This window comes from Ranitomeya imitator, chromosome 2 (assembly GCF_032444005.1).
Source record: "Ranitomeya imitator isolate aRanImi1 chromosome 2, aRanImi1.pri, whole genome shotgun sequence".
In the NCBI taxonomy this organism is placed as follows: Eukaryota; Metazoa; Chordata; class Amphibia; order Anura; family Dendrobatidae; genus Ranitomeya; species Ranitomeya imitator.
The window spans coordinates 793,844,316-793,867,614 of NC_091283.1; the positions used below are offsets into that span (position 1 = coordinate 793,844,316).

Below are 23,299 nucleotides of genomic sequence, written 5' to 3' on the forward strand. Positions count from 1 at the left end.
CCGTATTGTGGCCATCCCGCACTCTTGTTCCAGTCTTGCTTGGACCGTACCACCTCACTAACCTGTTACTGGCCTGTCCTTCTTCCCTGTCCCCTGTGGAGGTCCGCTGCCATGGCTACATGGGTCTGTTGTGGAATAGTACCTGGCGTCAAATCTAACCCCATCATCAGGGGCTCTAGCAAAGAGTCAGGTGCACACTTAGTTACGTTTCTCCAGGCTCTCCCCAAACCATGGCACAGTGGCTCAAGAACCACGTGCATAACATTAGTATTAAACTTCCTTTTCTGCATCCACTTGGACATAGTTAGCAGTAGAGTAGTGCATTGACTTCTACACCAGAGCTTTGTGCTTATACTTTAATTTGGGCAAAGGTCATTGTGATGTAAGGGGGAAGAGGTGAGCTGTGACCATCAATTATTTTCAATTGTGGATCTTGTGTTATTTACTGTACTTTGAGCTATCATTGTAAATCCTGTATGTGATGATAATGAGACTGCTGAAACTCATGTGCTCAGAAAAGGAAGTGTGATTGTAGTGTTGAGCTCGGTGGCCAACGTGAAAATTGCAAGATTTCTGAGCGTTTATAGGCCAATCTCAGTGCCTATTGTGAACTGCGCTAAACCGGGCCCATCAATCAAAGGCTGAGTGGCCAGATTAGCGAGTTCGCAGCAGGCTTCGAGGTTGGTCCAAACACACCCATGGGACCACTCAGTGCTTAGTAACATGCAAATTTTCTTTTTAGAGGTATCCTGGCATTGAGTGTAGTATTGAAAGGATCATTAGGATCCTAATTCGGAAGGATATAATCTGTTAGCATTAGATAAAACCTGATGTCAGGTGCAAGGTTTGATATCCATGGGCGGACATACCATTGGTGAAATCTGGCCCAAGAGGTAAAGGAACCCACTTCCGCCTCCAAAGCAAGGCGGAATTGTGAGTTATAATGAGGTATTGGAATACAAAAGACCCTTATGCTGTTCTTGCACAAAAGCCCTCTTCTGTCTAAGATCGCTTCTGTTGATACCCATGATCCAGTCTGGACTTCAAAGCAAATGCGACCAACTCACCATATACCTTAAAACCTAAGAATCCTAGAAAGGAGATGGGTAGTCAAAATATTACCTTGAGCTCCTGACCATGTGTTCTGAGTGGTATTCATCAGTATCCAATCAGTATTCCCCTTAAAATTAGAGCTTCTTCACATATTTTTTGTTTAGAGGCCATGTCTTATTTTTTTGGTAAGCCTTGTTACACAGTACCATTACAGTGGCATGGAAAAGTTTGGGCTTACTGTTTTTTGTGATCAGTTAGGCAAGTTGAAGATTAAATGATTCCTTAAAGTTAAAGATGACACATTTTCTTTGTATTTTAGGAAAAAAATGGATCTATTTTCATTTTTACATTTTAAAAATTACAAAAAGGAAAATGGGCCTATGCAAAAGTCTGGGCATCTGTGGAGATTTGTGTGCTCAGATAACTTTGACCAAGGTTTCAGACTTAATTAATTAATTAATTGTTAGGGTTTTGGTTTGTTCACGATCATCATTAGGAAAGGCCAGGTGATGCAAATTTTTATAAAAACCCAGCCTCCTCTAATCTTGTGTCAAAAAACAGCAGCCATGGGTTCGTCTAAGCAGCTGTCTAGCACTATGAAAATGAAAATGGTGGAGGCCCACAATGCAGGAGAAGGCTGTAAGAAGATAGCAAAACATTGAACATGCCAAGGAGCCAAACTAGCGGTCACTGTGAAACTCTCTTTTGTTGTATGCCAAATAAATATTACTTGCTAATAACAAATTTGATTTGAGGAACACTGTCTAATTGTGTTGTGCATATCCCATTTGGGGAATACAGATCCCTTGACCGCCTCTGAGAGGGACTGGATTGTCAAGACACCACACTGTTCACCAGTTGGGTAAATGATTTCCATGTAAATGCACAATGGTCCCAGTGTTGAGATAGATGGATTTTCTTGGACACCGTTGTGCATCTTAGCGTACAGTATGTTAGCAAGGTCACTAGTTTTTCAAAAACCTTGGCACTTTCCAGATGAAGCAGCATGGGATCTTTTTAAATAGGATCTTTGTAATGTCTATTTACTACTCAGTGGGTTAGAAATGATAAATCTGATGAACATGAATATGTTGGCTACACAGTGGTACACTGGATTTGGCTCCATCGTCTAGTATCAGATTAAGGGTATGTGTCCACGTTCAGGATTGCATCAGGATTTGGTCAGGAATTTATGTCAGTATTTGTAAGCCAAAACCAGGAGTGGCTGATAAATACAGAAGTGGTGCATATGTTTCTATTATACGTTTCCTCTAATTGTTCCACTCCTGGTTTTGGCTACAAATACTGACATAAAATCCTGACCAAATCCTGATGCAATCCTGAACGTGGACACATACCCTTAGCCTTTTTTTAAGAGATTTTACATTTTGAAATAAACAAAAAAAAAGGGAATTAAATGTTTCAGTAATTCTTTCAGTTTATGTGTACATAACCACAGGGGTACATCAATCCCCAGTTTTGTATATCCACACTACTAATCAGCATGATAAATTTCCTGCAAACTAAAGGTGTGGTTGGTTTTTACTCTTTCAGTGCCTCAAATTTGGTCGCTGTACTTTTATATGCCTCATTCTAGGCTCAATTCAGTTCATATCATGTGGTAAAACAATTCTTAGTGACCATATTGTATATTTTAAAGCGTAAAACTCCTTCTTATACAGATGTGTGTATCTTCTTCACAATATAGAACTGGTGCAGACTTTATGTGAGAAATGCAAAAAACTTGTAGAGATCACTGTTTTTAAACAATCGATAAAGCAGAAATTCTAAGCTCAAAAAGACCACAATTTGAGGAAACAAATACACACAAATGATACTTTGTTGTTACACAAACGCATATATTGCTTTAAAAATACTTGGTCACATGAGAGTGTAACACAGCTGAGTGCTCGCCAATGTTTTATCAGATAGCGCTTGGACCAATGTTGTACTATGGGGCAGTGCAGATCTCCATTGTTCAGACCATGTGCACCCATACATGTCAATGGGTGCATGTGAAATATCAGACTGCATTCGGATCTCCTCCAGTCCATTTCCTCAGCTGTCACCACTCGACTAACTAAAATATTCAACTTCTGTCTCTCATCCGGTATCTTTCCCTCCTCATTTAATCACGCCAACATACATCCATTACTTAAAAAATCGTGCCTGGACCAAAACTGTGCCGCTAACTATAGACCTGTCTCTAATCTTCCCTTCATCTCTATACTCCTGGAACGCTTGGTCCACTCCAGTCTAATCCGCTATTTCTAAGATAACTCTCTTTTTTGCTCTCCACAATCCACTTTCTGCTCTTTACACTCTACTGAAACTGCCCGCACTAAAGTCTCTAATGATCTACTAACAGCAAAATCTAGTGATCACTACCAACTCCTGATTCTCCTGGATCTCTCTGCAGCATTCAACACTGTGGATCACCAGCTCCTCCTCACTATGCTCCGACCCATTGGCCTCAAGGACCCCGTTCTCTCCTGGTTCTCCTCTTTTCTCTCTGACCGCTCCTTCACTGTATATTTTGCTGGCTCCTCTTCCTCTCCTTTCCCCCTTACTGTTGGGGTTCCTCAAGGATCAGTCCTAGGCCCCCTCCTCTTCTCCTTGTACACTCCCCCTATTGGATAAATAATCAGTAGATTTGGTTATCAGTATCACCTTTATGCTGATGACACCAAATTATACACCTCTACTCCTTAAATCACATATGCATTATTACAAATCATCAGTGATTGTCTTTCCACTGTCTCTAACATCATGTCCTCCCTCTATTTGAAACTAAAGTCCTTGTGTTTCCTCCCTTCACTAACCTACTTATGGCCGATATTGCCATTTTCGTGGGTGGTTCCATTACTCCCCAGCAACATGCCCACTGTCGTGGGGTCATACTTGACTCAGATCTTTCCTTCACTTCCCATATCTGATCACTCGCCCACTCATGTCATCTACACCTCAAAAGTATTTCTAGAATTCGACCTTTTCTTACTTTGATTCTGCAATACATCTTAATGTCGCTCTTATTCATTCTCGTCTGGACTATTGCAACTCTGTACTAATCAGTCTCCCTCTTACTAAACGCTATACAAGCAATTGTTACCATCCACCTTTCGTGTCTCCCTTTTTCCTCATAGACTGTAGCCTGCGAGTAGGGTCCTCAATCCTCTTGGTATCGGTTGATTTATGTGAATATTGTTTTTCTGTAATGTCTTTTATTGTCTGTTCAAGTCACCTCTAAAATGTAAAGTGGTGCGGAATGTGTTGGTGCTATAGAAATACAATTATTATTATTGTTATGGATGACATCCGAGAGCAGTTCGACATCCGCAGACTCAGACAATGGAGAAGATGGAGAAATGAAGTTCTCCATCTTCTCCATACCTGTGATACGATTCTTGCGTACGAGAGAATCGGATCACACGAAGATAACACTCGGCTTAACCTCTGACCCTCGAGCTGAGTGTCATTAGCATAATCGTCCCGAATCTCTCGCATGAGAGAATCTACGATTATGTGCGTGAGTCCTAAGACAAAAGGGTTGCACGAGTGAATAAAGCATCCATGTTAGTAAAGAAGATATAATATTAATAAGACATAACCATCACTTCACTGTAAAGTAATGCAAGTATGCTATCAGCAGGTTTTGGTGGGGAATAACAATCCTATAGTAGCAAATATTGCACTCTTATTTGTGCTTTATCACCGTGCGTTCCTTTGATATTGCAGTGTAGTTTATATTATAATATATATTTTTTAATTTAGGTAAAATATTGTTCCGGAGGAGCCATATACGTGATGTAGCTGTGAAGAGACTGAAGCCCATTGATGAGTATTGCAGGGTATGGACATGATATTAGAATTGTGCATATAACTTTTCATATTTCATGTATTTTTCAAGATTATTGTACTTGTTTTATTATGTATACCCCTCCTCACATGTAAAGCGCCATGGAATAAATGGCGCTATAATAATAAATAATAATAATAATAATAATAATATTCGTACAGGAGTGGGAAAATTAATCTTTTCGAGGGGCCACATGAGAGACTGTGACTGTTGTTCTGGGCCGAACCAATAGGATGAAATTTAATTCTGCTCAGGATACATAGCGCCTCTATACAATAAGCCCCCACATAGCCTAATATATACAGCATGAGTCCCCACATAGCCTAATATATACAGTATGAGTCCCCACCTAGCCCCCTATATAGAGTATCAGACCCCACATAGTCTCTCTATTTACAATATCAGCCCTCACATAACTTCTTATATACAGTATGAGCCCCCACATAGCCCTCTTTAAACAGCATGAGCCCCCATATAGTTTCTATATATATAATGAACCCACCATTGCACCTATATTCACTGTTGCACCCATGTAGACTTTCTATATACAGTATGAGCCCTCACATGAAAACATCCTATACACATTGAAAAAAAACCCATACATTGTTCCGTTCCCCCGGTGCTCTGCTTTCTCTGGTGCACTGTCTCTCCACACAGCAGACGTGATGAAGTGACGTAATCTCATCTGCTGGCAGTCACTAATGCTGATTGATGTAAGACGGAACCGGCGGCCCCTCCTCCACCAGTGTATTCACTGCTGTCTGCATCCCGGGGATGTGGATAGTTGTGACAGCGGGCATCGGCAGACTCACGACAGGTGAGGGCATGCTGCAGCCCATGGGCCACTGTTTTAGTCTTCTGGCTGTCTGGGTCCACAGACCAGAGTGGAACACCAAGAGGGCCGGATGTTGCCACAATTTGCCTAGCTGTGCCTCAGGAGGTTGGGACCAAAGCTCCATAGTTTAGTATATTTTACATTTTCCTTTGAAGAAAAAACACAATGGCAGTTTCAACACTGACACATGAAGGACACCATTGGTGCCTGATGGAGCCGATGTGGCCCATTGTGTTTCGGTCATGGTATCGGACATCTTCTTCATGGAAATTACAAAGTTGTGTCCAATGCAGATGTAAGCATGGCCTTACAATTTTTTTCTTACTTTCCAGGCTTTAGTTAAATTACCAGCACATATATCACGCTGTGAAGAGGTCTTAAGGTTCTTTGAAGCTCGGCCTGAAGACCTGGACCCACCAAAAGAGTAAGTGGACATTTTCCGTGTGTGCTCGCTACTTTGCTTTGATTTACAAATATTCTATATAATCAATAGATCAACAGAACAGGTAGCCAAAAATTGGATGTCAGCAACTTGTATCCACGCATTTCGGTTATTCGGTCTGAGGGATATATTCAGTCTTATTTGTAGCCACCAATATGTTGGCATCATTTATTCCGGACACTGACAGTGAGCAGAGGCTGAAAATAGTAATTTATTATGAGACAGTAATTTGTTCCCTGGGAGTCATTATTTCATTCTAATCCCTATATGTACACTATATACTATACCTTTAGTTTATCATTTTGCTAGGAGCGGTGCTGGGCGTCGGTCTCGTCTGAGTGCATTAGTCAATATAACCAATGTATCCTTATGGTACCTTCACACTAAGCGACGCTGCAGCGATACCAACAACGATGTCGATCGCTGCAGCGTCGCTGTTTGGTCGCTGGAGAGCTGTCACACAGACAGTTCTCCAGCGACCAACGATGCCGGTAACCAGGGTAAACATCGGGTTACTAAGCGCAGGGCCGCGCTTAGTAACCCGATGATTACCCTGGTTACCAGCGTAAAAGTTAAAAAAAACAAACACTACATACTTACCTTCACTGTCTGTCCCCGGCGCTCTGCTTTCCTGCACTGACTGTGAGCACAGCGGCCGGAAAGCAAAGCGGTGACGTCACCGCTGTGCTTTCCGGCTGGCCGGCGCTCACCGCCAGTGCAGAGAAGCAGAGCGCCGGGGACAGACAGCGAATGTAAGTATGTACTGTTTGTTTTTTTTAACTTTTACGCTGGTAACCAGGGTAAACATCGGGTTACTAAGCACGGCCCTGTGCTTAGTAACCCAATGTTTACCCTGGTTACCAGTGAAGACATCGCTGAATCGGCGTCACACACGCCGATTCAGCGATGTCTGCAGGAAGTCCAGCGACAAAATAAAGTGCTGGACTTTCTGCAGCGACCAACGACATCACAGCAGGATCCTGATCGCTGCTGCGTGTCAAACTGAACGATATCGCTAGCCAGGACGCTGCAACGTCACGGATCGCTAGCGATATCGTTCAGTGTGATGGTACCTTTAAACTTTCTTGGACGTCTACATCTGGTTTAACAGATTTTCTTCTGACCTCTATACCATGATCTCTTATCAGATGACTGGGTGTATAAACTGTAAAGGTACCGTCACACTAAGCGACGCTGCAGCGATACCGACAACGATGTCGATCGCTGCAGCGTCGCTGTTTGGTCGCTGGAGAGCTGTCACACAGACGATCCCGAGGTCCCTGCGCTTAGTAACCCGATGTTTACCCTGGTTACCAGTGAAGACATCGCTGGATCGGCGTCACACACGCCGATCCAGCGATGTCAGCGGGAGATCCAGCGACGAAATAAAGTTCTGGACTTTCCTCAGCGACCAACGATCTCCCAGCAGGGGCCTGATCGTTGGTCGCTGTCACACATAACGATTTCCTTAACGATATCGTTGCTACGTCACAAAAAGCAACGATATCGTTAACGATATCGTTCAGTGTGACGGTACCTTTAGATTTATTTTTTCCACTACTGTTTGTCCACAACGTCACAACGTTATTTGTTTTCCCCATTGCTGTATATGGATTGAGAGGTCCTACAAAAGTTCTTCTATCAGGAGAGTCCTTTCCACCGAACTGTTGCCTTTCCACCACAGCAGTACTGTCTGTGCCTACTGCCTACCCCAATTATTCAATGCTTATTCCCTTAGATAGACAGCATATTAACCTGAGAGATCCACTTCGTGAAGGGAAGCAGGAATTTTTCAACTCTATATGAGCAATAAATACCTAGGTCCCTTACATAGATATATTATAACATATTGGTGGATGAGAACTTTAATCAGATTTTACATTACAAGGAGCATATACTATTAAACAGAACTCTTGGACTCACATTTAAAATTAATTACACAACAGCTATATATTCGTTTATTTGGGTATATGCACACGTAACACTGACATTTTCCTGAGCTTTGTTGTCGTTCTTGTGGAGGCTTCTCAGCCGGTGGCTTTTGTTCTATACTCCAAGAAGAGTTGGCATTTCACCACTTTTAACCACTTCACAGTTTCCGATCCCTGAAGTGGTTAAAAGAAGTGACATAAGATGGAACATGTGCACAACAATGACATTTTTACATTGCTGTGCATTATGGCTTTTTTTGCAGCAGTTTTCACAGACTCGTAGACTTGCATTTCCCGAATTTGATTCGACACTCGGATCAATATCGGACATGTTTCCATGGTCTTACATGGATTACTTGACTTGACCCGCAAAGAATCACAGATAATTAAACAACCCCGTTGACTATTTTAGGTATGAGAGGTATAAAAAAAACTCAGAACTCGTATGCAAGAAACGGAATGTGTGAATGAGCCCTTAGAGTTCTATAGAATAGTGCTTACAGTTTATAATGTGAAATCTGGTGATAGATCCTCTTTAGATAAAGCAGTACATCTGGCAGAGGACATGACCCACCAAAACCTATTAGTTTAACTGCCAAGAAGATGAAAGAGCCTGACCTGCAGTACTTCCAACTGTGGAAAAAAAAAGTTACAGCTCACTCAGCCCTAAGGGTGATTGAACAGTGAACAGTCAGTTGTTGTGGCAGTAATCTGACTTAATTAGAAATCTATTACCATGCAGATTTCTCTCCTGACTTGATGCTGGTTCATTTATCTGTAGTTCAATATCCTGTTCCTTCCTGCTCAGTTACAATTAAGGGTAATGAGTAATGTGAATTATTTTCTGGCAGTAATTGTTTTGTACTGTTCTCACTTTGCAACCCCAAATTAGTAAACGATTGTGTATTCTAGACGTTATTGTTGCCAGTTACCTTTATAACTTTGGGTTGAGGGTCGGATTCAGTATGATAAATCCTGGTACAAAACACATGCTTTGGTTCTTTACACTTTTACATTTGGGCTCTACCATCAAGTTATTAGACTGTACTTTAGTCAATCTTTTTCAAATGCCAATTTAGTTTTATTTTGGGACTATTGGGTTTTGGATCATTGATGATTTATTACGTGTCTGTATAAAACCTTATTTATTTATTGAGATTCCAATTTTCCGTATGATAGCTGTTTAAGGTTTGTATCCCAAAATCCGTCTAAATGATTAATTCAGCATACTGCTGTGTAATTTTTTGTAATTTGTTTTGACCACAAAAATGCATCTTGTGGTCTTAACATTTAGAAATCAACGTTCAGAAGTTGAGAGTTTAGAAAACCTAACTGAAGACTTGGTTCAAGAGGTTGTCAGGGACTTTAACATTGATGGTCTGTCCTTAGTATAGGTCATCAATGTCTGATCGGTGGGCTTGCAACACCTGGCACCACCACCGATCTGCTGTTCCTGGTGTCGGCCGCAGCCGGAACTGCTCAGTCATTGAGCGCCACAACACAGCTGCTTTGATGGAATAGTGGCTGCAGCCGGGTACTACATGTTCATCTGCTATTGATTTAAGTCAGTGGAGGATGTGCAGCACCCAGCACCGGCCACTATACAGTTGACGGAAGTATACTATACAGCTCCCCATCTAAGCAGTTCCAACCGCCGCTGACATCACGAACAGCTAATCAGCAGGACTGTCAGATATCGTGCTCCCACCAACCAGACATTGATGACCTATCCTAAGGATAAGCCATCATTGTTAAAGTCCTGGAAAAGCCCTTTAAGTTGTTTACATTGTTATTCCAGTATTGAAACTTAGTTTAAGTGGGCTCTAGGGGTCTTTTCCACTAGTGGGTCCTAGGAAGGGTCCAACAAGTTAATCTGGCAGTTCAATTAATCTATATCTATCTATCTATCTATCTATCATCTATCTATGTTTGTGCTTATGTTAGTGCGGTAATTTGCTTTTTTGCACTGCATGCTGTGGCGGCACTGTCGGTCGAAGAGAGGGGAGAGTGGGTGTGGCTTACAGTGGCTGATGGGAGATTTGTATTCCTCTGCCTTTCAGTTGCCATCATGCAGTGGACACGTGAGGAGAGGTCATTTTGTGTTGAAGCGTATTTTTCAAATGCCCACTCGATCATTGCAGTGCAGCGTGCTTTTCGTTTACAATTCGCTGTTCCTCCACGCGGACGTGTTCCTGGACGGCAATCAATTGTAAATTGGGTGAATGCATTCAGAACAGCAGGGAATGTGTCATGTGTACGAAGGGGACCTGAGAGAAGGATTACAACACCACAAAACATCGAGAGAGTTAGAGCAGAAGTACTGCAATCTCCGAAACGCTCTGCTCGGAAGCAATCATTTGCTCTTGGCATTTCAAGACGTTCTCTCCACCGGATTCTTCATGATGAACTGAATTTTCACCCGTATAAAATGTGCGTGGTCCAACATTTGTCAGCATGGGACTATTTGACACGGCGGACCTCTTGTGAAGACATGTTAGCAACGATACCCCGTGACGCAATTGTGTTTTTTTCTGATGAGGCACATTTTCACCTCAGTGGGTGTGTAAACAAACAAAATATGCGTTACTGGAGTGAAACAAACCCCAGAGAAGTTCACGAGAGACCTCTGCATTTGGACCGCGTCACTGTGTGGTGCGCCATATCACGAGTAGGCATCATTGGTCCTTACTTTTTTCAGGATAATGGTCGTGCCATAACTGTGAACTCCGAACGGTACTTGTCTATGATACAGGATTATTTTCAGCCGGCTCTTGAGGCAATGGAACTAGAGGATACATGGTTCCAACAGGATGGTGCCACTGCACACACAGCGAGGGTTACCATGAATTGTTTGAGGCAAATGTTTCCTGGACGGCTTATCTCTTTGAGGGGAGATGTGAACTGGCCAGCACGCTCACCAGATTTAGCCCCATGCGATTTTTTCCTTTGGGGTTACCTGAAGTCTAAGGTGTATATCAACCGTCCCAACACCTTGGAAGACCTAAGGAACAATATTGAAGCTGAAATTGGCAGAATACCAGTGGACATGCTTGTTAGAGTTCATGAAAACTTCAGAAAACGTATGCAGCAGTGTGTGGATAGCGAAGGTCGACATTTGCCAGATACACTATTTAAAACCATGTAATTTAAAAATTCCATTACTGTTCAGTATAATTAAAATATAAAATAAATTTTTCTAGTGATCATAATTTTTTTATTTCATTCCCAAATCAGCAAATTACCGCGCTCCACCCTGTATATACTGTGTGTGTATATATATATATATATATATATATATATATATGTGTGTGTGTGCGCATATATATATATATATATATATATATATATATAGTACTGGCCAAAAGTTTGGACACACCTCATTTAAAGATTTTTCTGTATTTTCATGACCATGAAAAATGTAAATTCACACTGAAGGCATCAAAACTTTCAATTAACAGATGTGGAATTATATACTTAACAAAAAAGTGTGAAACAACTGAAAGTATGTCTTATATTCTAGGTTCTTCAAAGTAGCCTCCTTTTGCTTTGATGACTGCTTTGCACACTCTTGGCATTTTGTCACTGCTTCCTGACTTCCTGCTTGCCCGGGAAAGTGGGTGATTGAGGGGTGGGTTATGTGTTCTGCTTGATTGACAGTTCGGCCTGGTGACATGGCTGACCTGCCTGCCTAAACTCTGTGCTCTCGGAACTCTGTGCTCTCGGAACTCTGTGCTCTCGGAACTCTGTGCTCTGGGAGCCCTGTGCTCTTGGAACTGTGTGCTCCACGGTTCTGCTATCATCAGAGGAGCATAGTGACATTGAAACTGGCCAGAGCTTCAGTGTCACTGCCTTTGCTTGCAAGCTAAATAGCAAAGAGCTTACAGGCACTCACTCCTTGCATAGAAAACCGTCCACCTCTGATGCAACAAAGAGGTGGCTTGTAACCTTGGAAACAAAGTGTAAGCTATAGAATATCAAATAACACTAGACAAACCCCTTTTTAGAATATTGCAAAAGCAATATATATTTTTTCAATATTTTTGCCGAAAGTTTCCAAAAATCTGTCAATAATCAGTGACATTTTTATTACATTATTCACATTTCATTTCATGTTGTCTGAATTATATTATGAGAGTATTCTTCAACATATACCTTAAATGGAACCATGTACTGTATTCCATTATAGAGACACATGGTGGCATATATTGCCGATTAATTCCCATTCTAAAAAAAAAGACATATCTATCAAGTAATGCACATTTTAATGTTACGTTAGCCCTCTGTATAGGAAAGCACAACTGAATACGCAGGCAAAGCTTTCCTTTCCTATAAAGTATTATTGGTTCATACGATGTATAGGGAAGTGACTTAAAGCTAAATTAAGTATGTTATATATTATTTATTGATTTCATGTTGGAAAACGTAATCAAAATAATAATTCAGATTTTCAATATATCAGCTCTTTTGTATTGTTCTGCTCCTTTTTTTTCAGAATTTGAAGTCCTGTCTAATAATATGAAAACTTTTAGTAAAGAAGAAAACTGTTCTCAGACATCAGATCTGGAGATAATGAAATCTCCATCTGGACATCATTGCGAGATAATGCAATGAATCACTTGACAGACAGAACCCACTGACTTCTTAGCATGAAGATATATGATTACCGTACATTAGAAAACTGGACATTTTTGACATCAGTTGTGAGAGCCACCTAAGATCAGAGACCCTCATAGGCTGCATTCTCTTATAGCCCACTAATCAATCTATCAAGGTTTATTTTGGTTGAAGTTTAACAGACAACCATAAACTTGCTTTCATGTTGGTAATAATCCTTTATCAGTGGAGTTTTCCCACGTGTCTGTGAAGATCCTCCTGATGTATGTGTGGGAAAGTGACCTGTCTGGTATAGTGGGACCGTCCTTGAATGAACTACTGCCCTTCTCCTCTTTACTATACCTTATGTGTTTCTCGCTTGTAATTATTGATCGATTGTATTATGTAACACAAAGTATTTGGTGCTCCGTGGTTTCTTCTGACTTCTAATTCCACAAATTCTATGATTATGATGTTCACTTAACGGGGTAGCCCGAAGTCCAAAGTAATTTTCCTCCTAAATCTCTAACTATTTATTGCCATAATCTAAACTATTTCTAATATTCTTGAATTAAAAATTCCCTGTCTGTCCCTAAATACATTAAATGTTTGTTTTTTTTTCACTTCCTTTTTGATGACCCTTCCTTTGAGAATCCCAGTGCATACTGGGATACTCAAACAAAGCGTCATCTAAGGGGCAGAGTTTGTGGTCACTGCCGCAACCCCTGCTCACTCCCTTATCAGTGACACTCGTTTCAGGGGCTGGGCTAGTTCCTGCTCCATGTGTGTGCACAATGACAGCGCACTCTCTGTGTCCGGATCAGACCAGCCCTTTAAAGTGCACTGAACAAGAATCGGAGAATTGAATCAAATCAGAGTAATTAGGAGTATTGAAAAGTACTGAAAAGTTAAGGTTATCTTTAAAAAGGTTCCCCAGGACTATAGCTTAGAAAAGGCCATTGATATTTGATCGGTGGGAGTCCATCCACTATGTGCACACACTGAACTTATACTGTTTATTTAGACACAGTGGCTCATTCATACTATATGTTGTGTCTGGTACCACCGTCTCACAGCCCATACATTGTGTCAATGGGTTGGGGGCATCAGGTTGGGTTTCTACCTTTCAAATATTAAAGGCCTATCTTTCAATACATCATAAATGTTATCGTTTTAAAGAATCTATTTAAGAGTTTGAAAACTCATTTAAACTTGGAATATCATGAGAAAAACTAATTTTAGCGTTCTCTTGACTAGAGAATCTATGTCTTCCTTTGACAACTTTTAATCTAAGCCGCTGTCCAATTGATCATTGAATCATTGCACTGACTTCAGTGGACATTGGCTGCCCTCCAGAAGTAAGAGGTCATCCATTAGTCTAATAAAGGCAGATCACAGTACCCTACCTCCATCATCTCATCATCCAGTAACAGAAATATAACAAGACGGTGACTAATGGAGACTATCATTTTTAGTAGCTGTAGATCGATTTATCAATACGTTGTCTCATTTAATTGATATTCAGAAGTAAGAATGACTTTCTCCACTCAAAATAATTGAAATCTGTTTCATTCGTTGTTTCTGACTCCTCCATGAATGTGTGGAAAAAATAGTAGTTTATGCAACTAAATTATTAGGTTCTGCAGCTACAGTATATGTCTTTTTCTTGTGCTCCAGACGTCTTCCTTTAGTTTGAGTTATAGTAAGTAGCTGCCTGATAAATATTTTTGACAGTCATATATTGTAACGTTTATTTTTAACAAAGGACCTTGTTCTGTCCTGAAATACATTGAAATTGAAACACCAAATAATGGCATGTAAGCACATTAGATAGCTGTCGACCAAATTATAGTTCAGTAGACAGCCATCTTCTCCGACTGCTCCATTTGCAGAAAATTTTGGCTTGGCTGAGCTCTTTTGTGTTTTCGTCTAAGAGTCACTGCCAGACTCCTTAGACAGTAGCTTTTGTCCAAGGATGGGCCATTGGAAACTCAATGTGCTTGATCCTTCTCTTCCCTGATATCAGATGCTGGGGAAGAGTTGAGAGGCCCCCATACACATTAGGCTGGCAGAAGATCTTGCCAATATCTTTGGGTTTGTTCAACTTTAGTATAATATTTATGGGGGCCTTAAGCTACTGTCAGACTCTTTTGGAGGTGGATTATTTTTCCTAGGAAAAAAGTATCAGGCATTAAAATCAACATGCTTATTTCAAGAGACAGTCCTACGGTATACACATTAGATGATCGGCCGTTCCTGCTATTGACATTTTTGGAAAGCATTCATCTGTCAGGCCAGCCAAGGTATGCCCTCACCAGAAGGAATTGTGCAATCTACCATCATCACCTCCTCCAGATATTGCGTGACTGTGAACGATATGGGTGAGATAGCTACATAGTGTAACCCAATCTAAAGGGAAAAGTCCACAGTTGTTAGGAGCTCAAGATTCAAAACCACAGGGCCACCTTTTGAAAAATCCTGCAGGTCTCCAAACTGTTACTTCAACATGGCACACAAAAAGAAAAAATGGCCATGTGTGAGATGATTCATAATACCTCATCTCAGTGTGAATTGAGCCAGACCGCAAAAAGGGGGAGAGTGATGAATGAAGTTCCTACGTTTTTAAGAGCACTAGGTGCTTCAACCCCTGACTGAGGCCCACCGTCTTCTCCAATTCTCTGTTAGTTAACCACAATAAGAAGAATCCCACCCATACCTCTGACCAATGAAAGATCCCACCTATACTCACTTGGCTCATGTTTTAAAAACAAGTTAAATAATGACATCAATGAAGGTGGATATTTCCATTGGGCAACTAGGACTTGAATCTTGAAGAGTTTCTTGTTCCAGTCTCTGGCACCAAGCCTTAAGTTCTTCAATTAAATTGGGTTAACATGGAAATATGAAGATTTCTTTTGCCTGTCTGATTGTCCTAACACACTGTGCATGTGTTCTGCAATTTTACAGAGAGAAATGGCAAAATAAACTGGGCCTGTTCCTGAGAAGCGGCGTAGGTTAACAGTCTGTATCAGGCTGCTGTGTTCCCGGCAGTGAGGTCAAGAGGAGTGGGAGTTCTGTAAGGGACACAAGATAAAGACGGGCTTTCAGGCATCTGGTATTTAGCAGATGTGCCATTTAAATGTGGAGGCGGCGAGAGCTGCCAAACTTTGTTGGTGAAGAAGGTTCCTTTGTGATGTTTCTTGGCTTGTAGAATCCGATACTTTTAAAATAGGTGCCTTTAGGGTAATGGGGCAGGGTAAGTAAACAGTCAGCAAAAATGTTTTTGTACTTTGATTTTACATGTATATTATTGCTAGGTTGTTGAGTTTTTTTTCTTTTTCCTCGAGGGCGCTTTTGTAGCTCCTGTAGGTTTGCTTCGAATTTAAAGAGGTTTTCATTATTTTTGCATAGAAACATTTGGTTTTGAAATTGTGTAATGGATCTCTTCTTTTTTTATATACAGCGCAGAGCATAGCATAGAAAACAGTCAACCTAAACTGAAAAGGATTTTTCCCACCACATGCAAAGATGGCTTCATGCCATGTGTCATTATAGTTTAATCTGTATGAATCAAACCTCTGGAATCCGGCCAACACTTAGAGCGAAGGAGCCGCGACACTCGGTACAAAACAGTGGTCCCTTCAGCTGTCACCCAACACACGGCGGCTGCTAGCCTAGAAATGAAGCAATTGCTCCTACCCAGGGGCCTAACTCCAATAGGTGCAGGTGTTGCTATCACACCGGACCCTGGAACCCAAGAGACCCCAAAAGTCCCTATGGCTATTAAATATTGCAATAATTGGGAGACCCTTTGGAGCTTTTGCATTGGGGCCCATGAGCTTCAAGGTATGCCACTGCCCCTACCCTTATCAGTCTTGCCTCTCCCAGGCCTAGAGCCTACAAATTTAAAGGGAAGGTAGGATCCAATGGTAATTAAGAACATCTTTATTGCAGACACTGCAGCTTGCACCTGTTCACACTTGGTTCATTCTCTTAGGAGGTTGTTTCTTTGTAGTATATGGATGGAGATAGTGACTGCCTCCAGCATTGCCTGTGCATTCCCCCATCAGGCCTCGTTCTTGATTTTTTACATACATAAAATTTATTCGAGTTTCATCAGTGTTTGTCCAGTGTCCGTTTTTACCATCAGTGATTCTCATGCATGAAAAAATAAATAAATAAATGAAAACGTTTCTCCTCCTCATTACATTATTAATCACAGGCAGCACCAGGATTGTACACTGATGCCATCCGTGTACCGTCCATGAATGTTGGCAAGACCCATAGACCTGTACGGATATATCCGTGATGCCGATCAAAAACGGACATGTATCGGTCATTTTGTTTGCTAACACATGGTTAAAAAAAACACTAATGTGAATGGCGCCATATACGTTAATGGGTATGTATGCTAGCCATGAAAATCACGGGTCCAACATGTACGTGATTCATCTGAATGAGGCCAATGACTGTTTTTAATTAGCGTCTGATCCTACCTGCCTGTTAAATTTGTAGGTCCTTGGCTTAACAGAGGCATATCTGATAGAAAAGGTAAGGGTTCCCGTCAACAAGCTACACCTCATTAGGTACAAATTGTCTAATTTGTGCATGTAAAAGTTTGGGCACCCCAGGTCAAAATGACTGTTATTGTGAACAGTTAAGCAATTTTAAGATTAAATGATCTCTAAAAGGCCTAACATTAAAGATGACAGATTTCCCTTGTATTTTTAGGCAATATATATATACATATATATATATATATATATATATATATATATATATATATATATATATATATATATTGTCATCCTTTACATTTTAAAAATTAAACAGCCGTGAGACATGCAGCCGCAGCGTCTCGAACGTAGTGTTAGAGCACACCGAAGATACTCTATTAGCACTCAAGCATGCTCAGATAACACCTTATCCAAGAACGCTCGCTCTTCAGTAATCAGGACCCTAATGGACTTCATTGAAGTCAGTGGGATTCTTCATGAGTTGCTGGTATCCATTTGACAATAGAACCAACATAGTTTTTTTTTTAAATCTGTTATTAAAAGAGATCGAGAAAAAAAATTCATTGGTGGCGATGGTATGGAATAATGCAGGTATAGGTGCAGCAGGGCCCTGCAAACAGAACCTCAGAACTCAAGTGCTTGAAACTTTGTCACTCAGGGTGGGAAGATTTTTTTTTTTTTAATTAAAGGTGTTTTACTTATTTAGAAAACCTCTGTCTCCCAGTGGCAGTATTTAAAACAACAACAAAATACAAAAAATTCTGCCCTGCTCACCCTCTCTGGGTCCATCCATGGGTCAGTCGCTGCTCCCAGTGTTTGTTAATGTCTGCCATGCTGGCGTCACATTGGCAGCACTGCAGCCTGTCAGTGAACTCAGCAGTTTGTGCCGTCAAGTTGGGCAGAGCCGCTGAACTTAGTTATTGGCTTCAGCGCTGGTGGCTTGAGGTCAGCGCTGTAGACCATTACAAACACCAAGAGACTCCGTGCCGGACCAGGGGAAGGTGAGTAGAACAGAGTTTGTTTTTTTCAATAAAGACGGTGAATAGGGAGAGGGTTTTCCGAAGCTGGAAACTTCCTTTTTAACTACTTTCAAAGTTGCATTATCAGCTTTTTTGAGTTGTAGAAATCTAAAGCTGCCTAATAATAACATTATTATAATAATTCATGCATCCATTAATATTTACAGTAAAGAATTTCAAAGGGATGACACAGAGGTAGAGATATCAACATGAAGAAATCGAGATTAAAGCAATGTATCTGGTAATAGTATATGAGTGAACTCATAGTTCCAGCTGTGCAGTGATACGTGGTATTGAATGATACAGCTGTGTTACCCCGTAGGACCGCTGTGTTCTTGGAGTAGGAAGACCCTCAGATGTTTCTCTCATTATTATTGACTTGGATATCGTTCCCAAGTATTTTGATGAGTCTTATCATTTCTGTAGGAATTGAGGACATGTACTTTATAATAATTTTCGTGTGTTGGGAGAGATTTATTAGCCAAAGTTGCAAGACAGATGTCCATTATGTTATGTGTTATACTTAATGTTCTAATAGTGCAAAGCGATATGTACTGTACAGAACAGGGCTGTGGAGTTGGGAAGCCAAACCTCCGACTCCACCAAAATGGGCTCCGACTCCACGACTCCGACTCCACAGTGGGTAAGCCAAACCTCTGACTCCACCAAAATGGGCTCCTACTCCGACCCCACGACTCCGACTCCACAGTGGGTAAGCCAAACCTCCGACTCCGAATCCAACAAAATGGGCTCCGACTCCACGACTCCGACTCCACAGTGGGTAAGCCAAACCTCTGACTCCACCAAAATGGGCTCCTACTCCGACCCCACGACTCCAACTCCACAGTGGGTACACCAAACCTCTGTCTCCGAATCCAACAAATGGGCTCCGACTCCACGACTCCGACTCCACAGTGGGTAAGCCAAATTTCCGACTCCGAATCCGCCAAAATGGGCTCCGAATCCACGACTCCACAGTGGGTAAGCCAAACCCCCGACTCCGAATCCACCAAAATGGGCTCCGACTCCAAGACTCCGACTCCACAGTGGGTAAGCCAAACCTCCGACTCCTCAATTTCCATGACACGGACTCCAACTCCGAATCCACCAAAATGGGCTCCGACTCCACGACTGTGACTCCGACTCCAAAGCCCTGCTACAGAAACTAGTTTTAGCTATAGTTGATGGTAGCCGCTGATGGCTTCCTTTTGCTGCCCAGCTCAGGTAGTCCAATGTTCCAGGGCAGTGGCAGACAAGCGGATCTGCTGTCCGAGTGCAGTCTGGCAAAACATTGGATTAGGGTACCGTCACACTATAACATTTCGATCGCTACGACGGTACGATTCGTGACGTTCCAGCGATATCGTTACGATATCGCTGTGTCTGACACGCAGCAGCGATCAGGGATCCTGCTGAGAATCGTACGTCGTAGCAGATCGTTTAGAACTTTCTTTCATCGCTGGATCTCCCGCTGTCATCGCTAGATCGGTGTGTGTGACACCGATCTAGCGATCTAGCGATGCGATCCAGCGATGCGTTCGCTTGTAACCAGGGTAAACATCGGGTAACTAAGCGCAGGACCGCGCTTAGTTACCCGATGTTTACCCTGGTTACAAGCGTTAAACTAAAAAAAAACAAACAGCACATACTTACATTCTGGTGTCCGTCAGGTCCCTTGCCGTCTGCTTCCCGCACTGTGACTGCCGGCCGTAAAGTGAAAGCAGAGCACAGCGGCTGTGCTTTCACTTTCACTTTACGGCCGGCAGTCACTGAGTGCGGGAACCAGACTGCAAGGGACCTGACGGACACCAGAATGTAAGTATGTGCTGGTTTTTTTTTTTAGTTTAACGCTTGTAACCAGGGTAAACATCGGGTAACTAAGCGCGGTCCTGCGCTTAGTTACCCGATGTTTACCCTGGTTACCCAGGGACCTCGGCATCGTTGGTCGCTGGAGAGCTGTCTGTGTGACAGCTCCCCAGCGACCACACTACGATTTACCTACGATCACGGCCAGGTCATATCGCTGGTCGTGATCGTAGGTAAATCGTATAGTGTGACGGTACCCTTATACTCGGACCAATGTTATCCCATAGTGCTGTGCACATGTCCAAAGGTCACTGCGTACCCAAGTTTAAGTTGCTATTCGGATCGCGCTCCGACAAGCAAGTCAACAAATTTATGGGAAAAGTAGTACATTTCCGTGCACTGACACAACAGGGAAGATGGAGGCATTTTTCTCCATCTTTTTCTCATCCGACAGAATCGGATCACAGTCTGATCCAAGTCTCATCAGAGTGTAATTGGCATAATCTTCCTGATTCCCTTAGATGATAGAATCTACATCCGTCTGCCCCTGCCCAAACTTTGAAATTGTGAATCATGTTTCCAAATCAATCTCTAGTAATATTCAATGCCTTTGCTATCTTTGTGGCCTTGTCCACGTTGATGCAAAGCAGTGATGTTTTTTTTTTAACGTTGTAGACCATTTTTTTTTGACAACCCCAGAATATTAGTTAACTGGTGGCCATTGCCCATGTGACATGGGCTACGATTCCTCAGGTACGTTGCCAGAAGGTGGTGTCTGGCAATGCAGCAGGTCATCACAGCCAAAGGGTGCTCTACTATGTACTCAACAAGCCCGTCATAAAGAGGTTGAATATTACTGAGACCGAAGAAGCCAGGAAAAGTTTCTTTTAGTGACGAATTTGGAGAACCCACTTGTTATATTAGTTGTGTTCAGACAGTTAAATAGTTTTTTTGTTATTGGTTCATTACAAACTGCAGAGAATTTATAATAAGTTTGCTAATAAGCCTCATTTACAATGGGGGTTGAAGAATGTGATGGCAACGATAATAACGATGCCTATTAGGGAAAAAATAGAAAATCCTTATCAAAGATAAAGATGATATGTCTAGAGATGGCCACTGGCAATAAGTGACAGCCGTTGTAAGCAATGACGCATTTGTTTAAATGTAATGAGTGAGGTCTACTATAATTTTTAGTTACTGACAGATGTCATCCAAATACTTGCTAAACTGACAGCCAGGTCTCTTATCCCCCCCATAAACATTCACTCAAGAATCAGCATGTTTATTGCCACAAGATAATTGGATTTTGTGACAGTTATCTAATGTCTTTGGCTAGTTTTTGTAACAATTTGGTAATGGTAACTGTTAGAGAAAAATTTGCTAAAAAAATTTTAAAATACTAATAATACTATCGGCTACTTTGTCTATAAAGTGGCTGATGAGGCTGTTTATTTTGTATGAGTTTTCAGTGGCTTATAACTGTAAAAAGTGTGACTCCTTGTAGACAAAGTGAAGCCAAGCCTTAGATTTATCTTTAAAGGGAGTCTGTCAACCCAAAAATGCAAATGCAGCCACTTAAACATTTATATAGGGGACTAGCCTTTATAAAAATCATATCCATATTATCAGTTTTGTAAGGTGTAATGGCAGCTAAATTTATTTGTAATTCATAAGCAGATTTGGTGCCCTCATGGCGTGACCAGTGGCTTGGTGCACCATTACTTCCTCTAAATTGCGTGTCCAGTACTGTTCCTGATCTTGATTGACAGCTCTGGCTTTCACACTGTGAGCGCTCCCTAGCCTCAAATCCCTGTTCTTGTGCTTGCTCGCTGACACTGGAAGAGCCCAGCGGCAAGCTCACAGTGTATCATGAAAAATAGATATTGGCGTGCACTCTGAGTTTTACTAGTAGAGGTGCCATTTGAGGGGATTGGTGAAATCCCTCGTAGACCATGTAGAATAAATATCAATTGCAAGTACCCGGTCTGGGACGTGAAGTATAGGCTTTTCCACATTCATCAACCTGCTCAAGGATATCTCTTGAACTATACTGTTAGAATCTGTTTTGTTTTTGACCATCCGCCATCTTGTTGTGGTTTTCTGGCTGCTGGTCTTTTTCCCCTGATGCTGGGTTGTCTTAGGTCAGGTGATTGTATCACCCTTTATTACCCAGCACCTGCCTCCCAGTCCTTGCTGGACAACAGTGTTAATCCGCTAGAGTTCTGGCTAGGTGCTTTGATAGCTTTCTGTGTTCGATTTTGTGCAGTTCTGGGACCTCTGGTTCTGCTATCTTTTGTTTCTGTTTTCAGTTTGTTTCTGCGGCCTTCTCTGTGTTTTCTATTAGGAGGTGACCTGTTCTTATACCCAGTCATTAGATCTTTTAGGGACCTCTTTCCCCCTATCTATAGGTCTTTGCTTGAGATTAACCTAGGATCGTCGGTGGGTCTATCCGTAAGGAATGGGTCGCCCACTCCATCGTAGGGTATCAGCCTAGTCTCAGTGCAGGGTCAGTTTTCCCCCTTCTATCCTAGTTTTGTGTTGCAGTTCCATAACATATACCTGCCAGACTTAACAAATCGCACCTCCAGGGAAGAAAAATTCTTGTCTAGAAGAGAATACCTACTGAGTGCAACTGTCGTGAAAAAGGCCGTGTTGCCTGAAAAACGCGTTGACGTTCAAACGTTGCTCTTCTTTTTTGACCTTTAATAAAATAAATCTTGTTTGCATTCAAAAGGAGTGTGCAAATAATGTTTATTCTACAAGAGCTCACAGTGTAAGAATAGGAGCGCACTCGGTGTGGGTCAAGCAAGCTCTGATCTCCAGCTCCTGACATTCTGTGGCTGCCACTCGCTACACCTGGAAGTGTACCAAGTGAGTGGCTTCAGAGAGGAGCCATGGATCAGAGCATTCCCACACCACACTGGGCATGTGCTTGCTCTTACACTGCGAGCCCACTGATGGTCTCCTTCATTGTAAGTGCACAAGCACAAAAACAGGGATTTCATTTTATGGAGCACTCGGTGTTAGAAACTCGACTCTGTTACTCAAGATCAAGGTAGATGCTAGATATGAAGATTAGAAAATGTAATGGTTCACTAAGTCTTTGGCCATGCCTAGGGTGCACCAAACTCCCCTCATTTCTATTTTGATTAAAAGGGGATGATAAAATGATGTTTTAGTGTATTTGCACTTCATAATCCATAGAGACATATCAGACGTCTCTTATCTGTGGGGGTCCAGGTGC

At 41.8% G+C, this 23,299-nt stretch overlaps 1 protein-coding gene across 4 annotated transcripts in view; it reads left to right on the top strand.

Annotated features, from left to right (window-relative positions):
- SH3PXD2A (SH3 and PX domains 2A) overlaps positions 1 to 23,299 on the top strand; it is a 350,853-nt gene that overhangs the window by 169,843 nt on the left and 157,711 nt on the right. For all 4 annotated transcript variants that reach the window (XM_069753686.1, XM_069753687.1, XM_069753685.1 and 1 more), the window contains exons 4-5: positions 4,825 to 4,901; positions 6,077 to 6,168. In XM_069753686.1, the coding sequence (XP_069609787.1) occupies positions 4,825 to 4,901; positions 6,077 to 6,168 (169 nt within the window). The remainder of the gene's footprint in view (positions 1 to 4,824; positions 4,902 to 6,076; positions 6,169 to 23,299) is intronic.